This window comes from Pipra filicauda, unplaced genomic scaffold (assembly GCF_003945595.2).
Source record: "Pipra filicauda isolate LSUMZ 115617 unplaced genomic scaffold, ASM394559v2 scaffold176_size3548034_pilon, whole genome shotgun sequence".
NCBI classification, from domain to species: domain Eukaryota; kingdom Metazoa; phylum Chordata; class Aves; order Passeriformes; family Pipridae; genus Pipra; species Pipra filicauda.
The window spans coordinates 2,401,809-2,416,282 of NW_024104283.1; the positions used below are offsets into that span (position 1 = coordinate 2,401,809).

The window sequence follows — 14,474 nt, forward strand, 5'->3', positions numbered from 1 at the left end:
GCTGGGCCCTGCTTGTTGTGTCGTGTGGCTGTGTCACACAGCCAGGCTCACAGTGCTCACTCGTGCCAGGTGGAGTTAAAACTGGGCAGCTGAAGGTGTCCAGAACTACAGATTTCAGTTTGAATTAAGACTTTAAGCAGGATGGCTGAAGTGGTTACCACCCCCACTGATCTGTTTGCTAGTTCTGGCAGATTTCAGTCCTCCTCGCATGAACGGCTGGTGAAAGAGTTTCCAGAGTTTTCAGTCAAAGATTTTTAGCATTCCTTATGTCCTGTTGTGGAAACTGTAAGGATGTGTTATTCACAGTACTTCTTTGCCATGGGCAAAATGGATTGGAGGCTTGAGTGGTAATTTCTGCTTTAGCCATGTGATGAGCAGCATGTGAGTCAGAATCCAATTTCTTGATGTAAATAGCCTAAGATAATACCACTGTGTTTATTACTTTAACTCCAAATCAAATTTCTTTGTGTAGTTTCCCTTGTTTCATAGTATGTTGGTTTTTTTAACTTGAGGTAGTTTTGGATGGGGTCAGGTACCATGGCTTTAAATGCAACAATTAGCTCTATTTTAAGTTCAGATGTTATCTGTAGTGATAACAGAAAAATGTTTTGTACGCTGAAGTCAGTGTTGCCTCCTGGAAACTTACCAAAATGGCATGGATCGCATGAAGGGGATGCAGTTTGGTCTGCCTGAATAGTCTCAATATGAAGAAGAATCTGACTTCCAGCTTTTGTTCTGTCAGAAGTAGGTTTGTACTTTTGTGCTAATTCCTCATTAAACAGCCTGTGAAACAGAGAAGGATTAAAGCATGCAGAGTTAACAGTATAAGTAAATAAAAAAAATGAAGTTTACACTCCAGAAAATCTTTCCAGAATGTTACTTTTTTCCTATACCTGAAGGAATTTTGATGGCTGCCTTATTCATCTTTCTCACTGTTGCTGGAAACGGCTGATTGTTCTTTTATTTTCAGCTAAATTATCACTGTATGTGAGGAGGGCAATGGGAAAATGTGATTTCTGAATCAAGTCCTAAATTACTGAATTTGGTTGTTCTTGGCTCATAACTCATGCTGCCTCTCAGCTGAGTTTTGGCTTCTTGTGACTGGCATGCATGGATATCTGGCCTGCTCCTCTCTGAACTGTAAAACTCAGTTCCTGAGAGACAACGGGGGGGTGTGGGGTGTGGGGTGTGCAGGGTCAATATTGTGCTTTAGAGTTCTGTCAGCTTGCTGCAATTCTTTAGGTGTCTCAGGTTGATCCTCTTAGTTTGGGAACCACAGTCTTTTACATCTGGCCAGTGGTAGCTGGCAGTACCTACCTGAATGGGTGGGTTTGCCCATGCTCTGTTCTGTTCAGAATTCAGTAAGGGTCGGATCCAGCAGTCCTGATCACTCCAGGAGGCAAGATATTTTCCATCAGCTAGTAAAGGCAGTGGTTTGTGGATGAACATGTGCCATTTGAAATGTCTCAGCTGAGCAAGGGTGTCTCAAAGCTGTTCCTTTAGTCACTTCTTGTGAGTGATGAAAATGGAATGTTTTCCCTGAGTGTGGTTATATTCTTATTTAAAAAAATAAAAAGTGCGAATTAAAGCACACTGTGTTTTGATATTCAAATTCTAGTCCTTTTTTCAGAAGGAAAAATACAATAGGAATCATTTTGATGTGATTATATGAAAAGAGTTGATGCACTTAATAAACTCATAGACTGAGGTATATTAGAAGGGACTTCTGGAGATCATCTAGTCCAGCCCAGTGCACAAAGCAGCTTAAACAAGAGCATGTTGCTCAGGGCTGCATGCAGCTGAATTTTGAATACTTCCAAATACATAGATTTTACTGCCTTTGCAGACAACATGTTCTGAGCTTGACCACCCTTACTGTTTAAAAAAAAAGTGAGAAATTCCTTATATTAAATTGAAATTTTGCCTGTTTCAAGTTGTATCCATTGAATCTTGTTCCATCCACTTGAAAGAATTTGTCTCTGTTATCTACACCTTCCCATTACATCAATTTAGACAGTAGTAAGATGCTGCCAGAGCTTTCTGAAGGCTGAACAAACCCAGTTCTCTCAGTCTCTCCCAGTGCATCATGTGCTCTGTCCTCCGAATCATCTGGGTAGCTCTCTGCTGGACTCATTCACTATGCTGATGTCCATCTTGTGCTGGGGAGCCCAAAACTGGACTGGAGATTTGAATAGGTCACGGTTGCTGTTGCAGCTGATTCAGTGTCACATGGGGCTGCTGACAGAAGTTCCCACTTCTCCCCGAGGTGTCCCTCGTGTGATGTCCTTTGCATGAAATCTCACAATCATGCAGTTGCCAGCTCTGACAGTCACTGGTATGGCATAAGTGTCACCCAGACATAAAAATCAATAGCTTTCTCCTGGTTTGGGGTACTCTTCTGATTTTCCTAAGGCCAAAGGCTTGCTAGATTGAGCATATGGGATCCGGAGTTGTATCAGATACAGGGTAACATGAAACTGTATCCTAGGATTCCTGGTGGAGACCTTTAGTGGGCAAAGAAGCAATGACTTAAGTTGTCAGCAATGGGAGAAACAGTGAGGTTTACACTGGTCGTACGACTTATTTCTGTAAAACTCCTCTGTATTAAAGCAGGAAGAGATGAAATGAATGAGAAAGTGGAAAAAGTGAAAATGGTTTAGGGAGGGGGTTTTTTTTGGTTGGTTGGTTGGTTTGGATTTTTTTTGGTTTTTTTTTAGTTAAAAATATAGTAGTATTAAGTCAAACAGGAAAGGCTCTGGTAGTGTTATTGGAGTCAAATGTGAGACTGCTAGAGGTGTGGAGAACTGAATTCACAGTGTCAATTGAATCAACAGAGAGTGAAATTCTATATTTTCTGTTAATGTTTATATTTAGGATACTTGCTAAAACCTACCTTTTAAACTGATACTTTGGGTCAATAAATGCCATGGAGATGTTAATTGTATCTCCTGTTTGTCCTGGGAAATTGAAGGCTTGTTTAGAAGTAGTCAGAAAGATGAACCGAAGGTTGTATTCAGATCAGTGTCAATTAATTTTCATTTTATGCATATATTGTTGCTGAAAGGCACACCAGAGGGCACTAAAGATATTTCAGCACTATGACTAATAAGAGATGAAAGATATTTTCCTCCCTTTTTCAGAAGAAGATGGAACTTTTGTGTATTCCCCAAATGAAGCCCACCTGAAAGCTGTAGGTTGGTTGATTGGAAATTATCATTTCCCTGAGGCAGTGTGACATTGAACAAGTCAATTTGTGTCATCTCTATAAAGTCATATCACTTGCCTATCTTTCAGGATATTATGAGGCTTAATTAATAATATTTTATTCTAATCAGGTTTTTCTACAGTCTCCATCTCCACAGTATTCAAATGACTTGCACAAGCTTATTAAGGAATGTGACCTGCATAAATACCTGTAGGGTTTTCTGCCCTTTTTTTCCCCAGGGAAAACTCTGTGCATTTGTTTTATTTTAAATTTAATTTATTCTAATAATAATAAATGTAAACATTTTTATGGTAACAAAACCCAGGTTTGCTTATTTAATGCTGAAGTTAGTCTGCGATAAAATTGGAGACACCGTAATGTAGAATATGACTTTACAGAAATAGCTGCAGAATTTTTACTGAATTAGGAAGTGGACTGATTTATATAGATGGTTATCTGGTACATTTAAAAAATATTGGAAGTAGTGAATAGCTGGACAACCATTAGATATCATAACTTCTAGCTAGAAGTGGCTGTGAAATTTGTTCTCTCTGTAGCGGTTTCATTAGCAGAAGATGACCCCTTTCAGCTGACTGTCCTATTCCCTGTGTCATGGCTTTCTAGGAATGGTAATTATGTAGTGGAGCAGAGGATGGAGTTTGCACAAGAAAAGGAGTTTTGTGAAAATCAGGAAAGCTCTGTTTCTGTCTTAAATGTCTTGATATACTGACAGATATATGGCAATAAAATAGAGAAACTTAATCAACTGGTGAATGTGGGATCCGAGAGCATTTATGAGTAGGGCAGGTACTTGGTGGAATAGCAGTAATGAGGACACCACAAGTTCTGAAGAATGTGTGCCATTCAGGAAGAACAAAAATAAAGTTCGAAAGTGATAGCACCACACTGTATGTGAAAGATGTGCCTTCAAATGTCTGCCTAAAGTTGTTCTGGTAACATATTTTTGATTTCTTTTGTCCTGTATTGTCCTAGGTGTCATCATTTAATCACTAGATTAACTGGAGGGAGATAAACTTGGAGATTTGATTTTATTGTGAATCCACCTTTCTGGATGGGATGGTGATGAGGAGCTTGTGGATAAATGGTTGTAAATTGATGTATTTAAATGTGAGGATTCTATGAAAAGAAAAAGGTATTTATTTAAATGTAACAAAGGATGAATAAAAATAAGCATCTTCTATTGCTATTTTTTATTATCAAAAATAAGTTTGTTATAGCCCTAAAACTAAATGGACGTTTTTCCTTGTTTAAAGTAAGAATTTACTTTGAGTATGAATGTACTGAACAAGGGGTGAAAACAAAATGAGTAACAAGAATGGGATTATGAAAAGGGAAACAATCAGTGTTGGGATAGAAATAAAATTAAATATACTAAACAGTGGAACGAATGTAAATATTTTCAAGTTGCTCAAGTCAAGGGTGGTGCTGTGACTGGAACATGACAAATGGAATATTTAATCCATTATGAAATCCCACACATAATTATCCATAGGAAAGTAATTGAAAATTGAGGCAAATGACATAAAACAGAGTCTAGACTTACAAAGGTGCTATCAGATTAACCTGGTTGTATTGCACATCTTCATCTAAAAATTAGATGGCCTTATGTATTTAAATCAAATCTCCTTTGGAGGTGCAGTGCCACAAGGAAAATCTCTGGCTTTGTTATGGAAGGAGGGAAGTTAATAGATAAATTAGTGTGGAGTGAATGAGGAATCATCTGATAGGGATGATTTTTTTCAATTGATGATGTACTTCAGCATTTTCAGTAATGTTATTAGCCCAAAATGTGGGCCAGCTCTTATTAGACTTTTGAAATATTGGAAATAAAGAGGATAATCAGAGCGCAAGAAAGCAAGAAATTATGTTGACCCTCGGGAACAGATAATAATTTGAAATAGGATGGCATACTATGAAACTTTATGTACCTTATGATAGATTACATACCAATAGAAGTTTATTGGTTTATTGGTAATATAAATTTGTCATGTTGAAAGTGCTTCTTTTGAAGAGTTTCAAAAGATTACGGGAAGCAGATGGCATGCCAATTCAATTTTTGCTCTTTTCAGGTATCTCTCAGCTTCTTATCTTATCTTCCTTTCTTCATGTCATCTGCCAGTTTCTGTGAGAGATGAAAGACCGACACTTCCTGAATTGCTGCAGGTTCTGTAGAAAGAAAGAACATAGTGGAGTTTTTGCTGTATCTTACATCGAGGTGTAATCATGCTGTGATTCCATTTTAATTGTCAATAAGTTACATACATTTTCCCCAGGTCAAGTCTGTTTTGCCCATAATGGTAAATCTTAGGCAATCTTTCTGTCCTCACCTTGACCCATCAGCTTTTCCATCTTATTTTCTGTGCCTGTCCTCTTGAGGAGGGAGAGCAAGAGAGCGGCTGGGTGGAGGTCTGGCAGCTGGACAAGGTCAACGCACCACGCTTCCTCAGGGCTTTGTGCTTTTAGACATATCCATGGTCCTAACATGTATCTTTTGCAAGCATTTTGTTTAAGATTTTAAGGGTTTTCTTTATGCTCCTTGCAGATTTAAAATTGGCTGTGGTAGTGCGCTTTTCAAATAACTTTTAGTGTATTTTCACTTTTTTTCTTGCTGATTAAGCTGTTTGTAGCTTTTTAACTGAGAAGTGAAAGAAGTTTTTTGCAGTGCTAACATTTCTTAATGCTAATTAGTTTATACAAAGAAAGAAATCATATTTTTAGACCAGGAGTTATAAGAAGTAATCTTAAAGAAAAAAATATAATAAAAAAATTGTGAGCAGATTGTTTGATTTCAGAACTATTATCTTGCCATTAAAGCAACAATTTGCAGTAAGAAGTTTTTTATTTTGTTTAGACTCCTTTTAGAAGATGTTTTGTTTGGCTTGGCTGAATCAAAAGATTGATAAAAGAGGATGTAAAGCCTTTCAGTTAGATTGCTTTGGTTAAAGCTAAGTCCCAGGTGGAAGTGACTGATGATTATTCCTATCTTGTAGTTGTTTAGTGATAATTGTGCAATACATTAAGCTTCAGTCCAGATCTTGTAGCTGCATGGTGCACTGCCTTGGTTGGTAAAGCGCTCTTGTTAACAAGTTTCAACGAAGGCCAAGGGCAGAGTAAACCTGGAAGCAGCATGTGTCACCTCAGGTGATGGTTGGAGGGCTCTGGCCAGAGCAGAATGAGGGAGCCTACACAGTTTCTGCTTGTGTACTGTTCTCCGGTAAAAGTACTTTGGTCAAGGTTGTCCATTTATCTGAATGCACTGGCTTTGCTGTGGAGTTGTTTGAGACAGTTGGAAAAAGCTTAAATTTATTCAGTTCAACTTAGTAATAAACGGAATGAGATAGTAAGGACAGAAACTCACAGAAAGGTTTCTGTTTCCATAGCTTACCTGTGGATTCTCTTTTTTTTTTTTTTAACTGCAATAATTTCTCTTAATCAAAAGAGTTGTAATCAATAAGCACATTTTAGCTTTGATTAATTTTACAATTATATTGCAACCTCAGAAATTAATTTATTTTATGTTAAATTCTCAGTGTTGACTTGGTAGTCATCTTTATACTGTCCTAGTATTCATGTGATGGTAAATTTAATTGTGGAACATGTCACTGATATGGTTTTATTTGTACTCCATGTCATCCAGTAAGACAGACTTATTTATTCATTAGATGCATAAATTAGGTAGCATAAACAGCTAATGTTGAAGTGTCTTTTTTGTATATTGTTTTGCATTGTTAGTTTTCATACAATATTTGTTTCCCTTTTAGATCTTGTAAATTGAATATGAGTTGGCATATCATGCTGTTTTTCAAGTAATTATGGGGTTGGTTTTAGCCAGTCCTGAAAATTTCCCAGATAGAAGTCTAATTTTGGGTTCTTAGTTTTGAACACTAGTCTAAATTCAAAAGTTTTTGCAGATTACTTTACTACTTCTTTATTACTTCCACAGGAATATCCTCTACCATGCAGTGGATAAGATTCCTATTAGCCAAATAGAGATTTCCCAGTGCCTGGCTTACTTTAAGTCCCTTGACACTCAGTTTTGAGGCTGTTCTCAACTGACCTTACTTAATATATTATACAACCCAGCTAACTTAAAACCTGTAAATTAGTCCTTAAAGGACTTCAAAGAGAGCCTGTTAAGTACCATTAATTATGGTAGTTGCTTCCATGGTCTGCAGATATAATTACTGCTCCTCTAATCTAACTCTGCTGCGGTTCTAAGCAGCAGCTGCAGCAGCGCCTAAAGCTGGCCCTGCAGCTGGGCATAACCCACTGTAGCAGCTGCTAAGGTGATGCAAGTGATGCATTCCTCATAGTACTTCTTTATGTTTTATCGGTTAATTAAAATAGAAATGGAGAAGTATCCAGCTGAACTTCCTTAGTAATAGCATTTGCAACCTCCTATGCATCTCTCTCTCTCTCCCTTCCTGTGTGTCATGTGCCGTGTTCCAGTTTTAAATGTGGTCTTTGGTACAAACAGCTGTTTGGACAAGCATCTTAGAGTTGTGCAGTTCTGTTTTTATTCAGGATTATTTGTTGGTAACCATAGGTGTCACTTTGGGAAGAAATTGCACTCATTTAGGAGTCTGGACATGGTGGGGCATCCCTGAGCTGTGTTGCAGTATTGCGGACTACTTAAAATTGTTTAGCTTTAATGAATTAGGAGTTTTCTACAAAAAAAGAAGCAGCACTCTTAAAACGTAAGCTAACTTATCATGTGTATTACAGATGAAAATATTTCTCTCTGCCCATTCGCCTACTGCTGCATGAAGAAAAAGGTGGTACAATGGCATGGTCAAAGGAAGTGTCTGTCTTGGTGTTTCTTGCTGGTGGATGATAACAGCAGAAGAGCTCCATCCTCCACCTTTGTGTCATTTAGTGCCATACACTGTCATTATGATTTCCCTCCTGGGAAGCACAGATCTTGGCACTAAGGGATCTCCTGCTGAGGCTGCTCTCTGAGGGGGCAGGCTGGGGAGCCTGGCTGTGCACAGCAGCACATCTATGCTAAAAAACCTGTAGGAAACATTTTCCTGTGCCAAAGTGCTGTTTCAGAGGCTTCAGTGAGGGAGTACTCTGATGGAATATGACTTTGAAGGGCCTTCTTACTATCATTTACGAGTAAACAGCAAAACTTGACACTCAGTAAGCACTGTAATGTCAGTGTACGAGGTGGTGCCAGAAGTTGATGCTGTTTCCTTTATGCTTTTATGGCTTTCAAAGTTAAGTATTTTATTTTCTTTTTTAGAACTTAGTGACTATGTAGATGCTTTTGTGAATTAAGGGAAGCCGAAGAGGGCTTTGAATTCTTCTTTCACCTTAAGTATTTTTGCTGTAAAGATGTTTCTTAACATCTAATTGTATAAATTATGAAACTGTGAGGTTCATATAAATGTTATTATTGATTTCCTCTCTCACATCTGAAGTCCATGTGACTTCTAAAGTTAAGAGCTGACTGCATAGATCCACATAAATTTGCCATGCTTTCCTACTAGGCTAAGCATTATTAATGAGTTACACCTTGCTGTGTGGTAGCACCACACTGATTAAATGAGTTAGTAAAATGAGAGCTGCTTTTAGCAAGTCAGTCCTACAACCTGTGCTTGTTTATTCCTCTAAATGTAAAAATTAATTTATAGTTTGATTCCCTTACATGAGAAATGGACATATTATATGTTTATCTCTGGTCTTTCTTTCGTATTTTAAATGTGAAGTAAAGCTAGTATTTTTTTAAACAGTAGTATTGTTAATCAGCAAATTTGAGTATGGTGGAGGAACACTAATGAGAAGTCTTATCATATCAAATATGAATAAAAATTAAAAAAAACTTGTAGTATTGAAGTGCTGAAAATTTTGCTGGGTTTAGTATGGATCACGAAAGACTAGTTGTCAGAAATAGTTGAGTACAGTGTAACAACATTAGTTTTAGATCATGAAAAGTTACAAACATATATAAGCTTCTGCTAAATTTTACAAAGCAAGTGGGAAGACAGTAATGGCTGGGGCAGGGTGCCGTTGGACAGTACCTAGTGTAAGTTATATTTTTGCCTCTCTAAACAGGTTTTCACCTTTCTTCAATTTCTAATTTTTTTTCCCACCTTGTACAGAAGAGGGGAGGAGGTCTTTTAAGTTGTAAAGGCTGATTGTATATAAATGTGCTTACCTAAGGTATGGTGACTAAACCAGTTCATTAAGAGTCCATACAGACTATTACATACTTGTTAGGTGACATGGATCTAGTCTAGAAGCTGTGCAAATGGCATTGTTGATGCCTTGTGTTACACTGGGCTCTGGTTGCTTTATCTTGTACAATATTCTGACATTTTTTCTTTTTTTATGTAGCGGTATTTTCTAGTTGGAAGTAATCCTGCAGAAACCAAGTACCGTGTTTTGAAAATAGATCGCACTGAGCCAAAGGATTTGGTTATAATTGATGATAAGGTGAGTGTATTTATTTTGTTGTGTTGGTTCATTATTCCAAGTAATACTGGCTACTTGTTGATAGCACTGAAACAGGAAACAGACGATGTAGGGGAGGCCTTTAGTTTATTGTATATTAAGTAAATTCTGCTAGTCTCTGACATGAAATAACATTTAACTACCAAAGCAGTAACTTAAGTGACTTTTTATTTTAAAGCATGTGTATACACAACAAGAGGTGAGGGAACTTCTTGGACGTTTAGACCTGGGAAACAGAACAAAGATTGGGCAGAAGGGCTCTTCTGGGTTATCTCGAGCTGTCTCTGCTTTTGGTATAGTAGGTAAGTGTTTTGATTGATTTTATAAAATCTTATGTTTTCTTGGGAGGTGAAGCTTACTGTGTCATGCTGTATATCTTTCTGTCTCCCCTTGATTTTATTTATTTTTAGAACTGAAGAGGATTTAGAAATTTTTCATGCTCAGAGATAAGTTTCTGTGTACTTTGTGAAAACGGTGGCCAGTACAGGGGTGATAGTTGTGCTGTAACCAGTCTCTTTGTCACTAGGGGAGAGATCTAGGAAATAGCCAAACTCTAGAAACTTGGTTGAAGATCCCACCAAACTCAGCTGATCTTAGGATACAAATTATGCAAGCCAGGTGGAACCTGGTTCCTGAAATCCTGAGCTCACAGAATGCTTTTAAAAAAGAAAATGGAAATTGCCATTCTTTGTTAGGCTATGTTTCTTTATCAGACACTATTCAGAAAGAAGACTTAATTTTCTTTTTGGTTAACTTTTTGCAGTGACATATTTAAAGATTTCTTTTTCATGTTTGTATAGCTGACTGGCATGTCAACTGAATTTTATAATGCTGCTCAGCTCTCCATAATCCTGAAGCATTGCTTTGATGATTTAATAGCTTCTAACTTCATCTGAAAGTCACTACTTTCCTGCCTGTTATCTGATCCACGGTCAATATATTGATGGGTGATATCTCTAAAGTAAATGTTAACGTGTGCTGTGGCAGGCCTCAAGAGTACTTTGTGGTTTATTAGAGTCAATATGCACCTGAACATCTAAATCTGAAGCTGCAGAGAAGCTGGAGAATGCAATTACTCTAAAAGATGCCCCTGAATTTTGCTTAGCAATCAAAACATAATAAAATTTTATTCCAATCTAAAGTGGCAAAATAAACAGACTTTCTTCTGTATTCTTTTTGCCCATGAAACATTTTGGAATTTATCAATGCATCCACTTTTCAGAAATTCCTCAGATGGGGCTTATGTTCCTTATTAATTTAAGAGTATTCATAATGTGGGTAAACCTGAAGAAGCTGCTAACAGTTTTGCAGCATTGGGGTTTTTTTGAACAAGCCATCACCACTCACTGTCTAAGTACATTATAATATATTCAGTTGGAAACTGGTTGTGATCAATTAAAATTTTACATCCCAATTGTATGATTGTTTATATGTACTCTTCATAACAGAAGAGTTTCTATTCTGTAGCTGGACAAATGTATTGGCCAACAGATATGGGATATGTATTTCTAGGTGCCTTTTTAGAAGTAACGCACTCTGTAACAGATTATATACTTCCAAAGTATATGGTTTAGACATCTTCCAGTCTAGATTCTACCTAATCATATCCGTACAAACATGTAATTTGAGAGAATGCAACTGGTTGTTTATTTCTGCCTCTTGACTCAGGTGAGGAGAACAGGGCTATTTTTTGTAAAATTGTAAAGGACAGCTTTGTTCTGTTCTGTTCTGTAGTTATTTTGTTAATCAGATGCAGTACATGCAGTGCACTCAGAATGGGGGTGCTAATAAGCTGAGTTCTGTTTACTGTATAGTGTTTAACAGTAGAAATTGCTTTTAAAGGGAGGGAACCAGGCCAAGGAGAAAGGCTGGGTTCCTTATCAGACTTCTGTATAATGTTTGGTGAAATTCAAAGGATAGAGGCTATTCACATCAGTGATTTTTGTACCTGGAGGATACAGGCAGAACTGTGACTACTATGTAACAACTGAAATTCAATAGTCTGACTGCTTCAAATGGAAGATTTGTTTCTTACTGTCAGCAGGGCCTCCTGTCCTTGTGCAGGTGAGAGCATTTTTCCAAGGGGGGCTAATAAGGTAGAAGAAAAGATTGCAGTTCACTCAATCACATTGCAGTCTCCAGCAGTGACAGGGAGGAAAAAATGTGCTCTGCTCATCCTTCTTCTATACTTTGTAATGCAAAGCTAAAAGAGCTAAAAGAACTGAATATAAATGCGAGTAAAAATGTGAATTGTGAGTGTTCGTGTGTGTCGTGTTGTCATTCCCCATCATGGACTTCACTAAGGTCAGGTGTGGTATCTGAGAGAGGAAATAGGAAAAAAGGATTACCCCTGATGCTCTGAGTGGCTGATTCTGGGGAGATGCTGCTTTAATCAGGGAACTAAATTCCCTGTTAGGAAGAGAGAGCACAAAGGTGTTGTAATACCCACAATTCCCTTTGCTGTTCTCTGTCCCTCCCCAGCAGAGAATACATAAACCTGAAAAGAAAATTGGAAATTTGGATTCTTCCTTGTCCTGGAAGATTAACCTTTTGGTATCTGAAGTAATTAGAGTATGCCTTACTCTGAAAAATGAGAGTCCTATAAAAAGCAAATACAAATACTCTAAGTAGACAGAAACTTACTCCAGATTTTCAGTGTCTTAACTCTGCTGCCTAATATTAAAAATTTGCACAGTGGAAGGGAAAATAAGCAAAAACTATGTACTTCATTGATTAACACTTACTGGGGGTGAATTTTAAGACTGTATGTCTTTGTGTATATATATATATCATGGTATGTGTGTATATATATGCACATTATACTTGTAACACTAAGAACAAACAAAAATTATATGAAGTCTTGAAACAATTCTGATACTGTTTTTCTAAATATGTTTTATCAAGTCAACCCAAACATGCAACTAAAAGTGTTTTAATGCTGTTTTGACAGGTTTTGTCAGGTTTTTAGAAGGCTACTACATTGTATTAATAACAAAAAGAAGAAAAATGGCAGATATTGGAGGTCATGCAATATATAAAATAGAAGATACAAATATGATCTACATTCCAAATGACTCTGTAAGAGTCACTCATCCTGATGAGGCCAGGTAAATAATGCTGGTAATCAGTGTGTACTTTTTGAATATTTTCTAAGCAGTGTATAACTGCAACTAGAAATTTCAGTAATGGATTCCTTTGTATTAGTATGTTATTCAAGCCTTTTTGTCTTACTTGGATGGAAAATAGGCTACAAGTGCTGTGGCCTCTGACCTGGAGAGTAAATACAACTGTTACAGTCTTCTAGCGTTTTTCATCCGCATCTCCATGTCACCTGCATGTCAGAGCTACAGCTTAGCAAATCTGCAGGAAGCATCAAATATAAGCAATGTTCCTACAAGGGCAAAGTAATACTTATGCTGGTTTGTATTGTTTGGGACACTGTTCTTTTTTTAGTAGCTCTAGCGTGATGTTAATCTCACCTGAAGAGATCTTTTGTGCCCTTCAAAAAGTGCTGAATAGATCATTAAATGATTCTGTGCTGTCAGAATCTTGTGAATGTTGCTGTTGTAAAGGGTGATGGATTGACTCACTGGTAAGTTTAGCTGCTTCTTTCTTTTTGGGTGCTTTTTTTCTGAAGACAGACATCAGGGAATCTTGTCTGAAATGTACAACTATGTCATAGTGGTGTTTTTATCAGGCTAAGGTAACTTTACTGCTATGAAATACCAGGCAACTGGTATGAATAAACTGCTTTTCAGTCTGTACCAAGTATGAATAGTCAAAAAGTGATGGCTTATGATAAACTGATGGTAAATATTAAAAGATCTTCCACTTTAAGGTCAGATTGATCATAGAACTCAGTCTCCCCTCTTAGTGTGCAGTGGATCGTCACCTACATATTTATGTCAGCCATTTTATCATTCACAGACAGTGTTATAGTTTCTCATGGGAATTTGCAATGCTATGTCAAGTTGAGGCAGATATTTTTTTCTTATTTATTTGAGAATAACTGCAAAATTTTATTTCTTGTATAGTATTGCTAAGAGTTTGTTTGTTTAAGTTCTGAAAAATTGTGAAAATAGAACTACAACTTTATCTACAACTACCTAAAGAAACAGAGTATGTCCATGAGAAGACAGTAGATTTAAAAAAAAACCCAAAGAGCTATTTGATTTATTTAATCCAAATGCTGACATTCTAGTGAAATTACCTGTCAAAACAATTACAGTAAGATAGGAAGGGAAAATAGAGCAAGAGTCAATATTTATATGTAGTTCAGTTTCTAAGATCCTCTGAGTGACTTCTTGTGGTCTATCTTGTTAGAGTAGTAATTTTTCCTATAACTTGCATTATTTTGCTAGGTATCTGAGAATCTTTCAAAATGTGGACCTTTCTAGCAACTTCTATTTTAGGTAGGTATTAGTTACTGTTCCTTTAAAAAAATGTGTGCTTATACTTGCTGTAAGTTAAGGTTTTGATTTTGATACCCAAGATCCTTAGGTTGATATTCTGGGGAAATAAGACACATGATCATGCTGCTTGTCCATTTTTGTCCGTGTGTTTTGAACCTGCTTTCTCCTTCAACCAATTAGTTAGGATTTTAGTTTCTATTAGGTTAAAAAATAGAGAACTATTAGTGGCTTGGTAAAAAGTTGGCACTGATACTGCTGTTTTCACTGACTGTTTAGTCTTGCCAGGGTATGCAGAAGTTCTGTCTTGGAAAATTATTATATTTCAAGGGTTTACTTGTCCTGTCATTTTTTCTTTCTTGATCTCATTTTCCGAAAATAAA

The 14,474-nt window shown here is 36.9% G+C and overlaps 1 protein-coding gene across 1 annotated transcript in view; it reads left to right on the plus strand.

Annotated features, from left to right (window-relative positions):
- The window catches only part of FIG4 (FIG4 phosphoinositide 5-phosphatase), a 60,713-nt gene that overhangs the window by 486 nt on the left and 45,753 nt on the right, over positions 1–14,474 (plus strand). The window contains exons 2-5 of the mRNA XM_027747852.2: positions 9,566–9,664; positions 9,861–9,984; positions 12,633–12,789; positions 14,044–14,094. Coding sequence (XP_027603653.1) covers positions 9,566–9,664; positions 9,861–9,984; positions 12,633–12,789; positions 14,044–14,094 — 431 coding nt within the window. The remainder of the gene's footprint in view (positions 1–9,565; positions 9,665–9,860; positions 9,985–12,632; positions 12,790–14,043; positions 14,095–14,474) is intronic.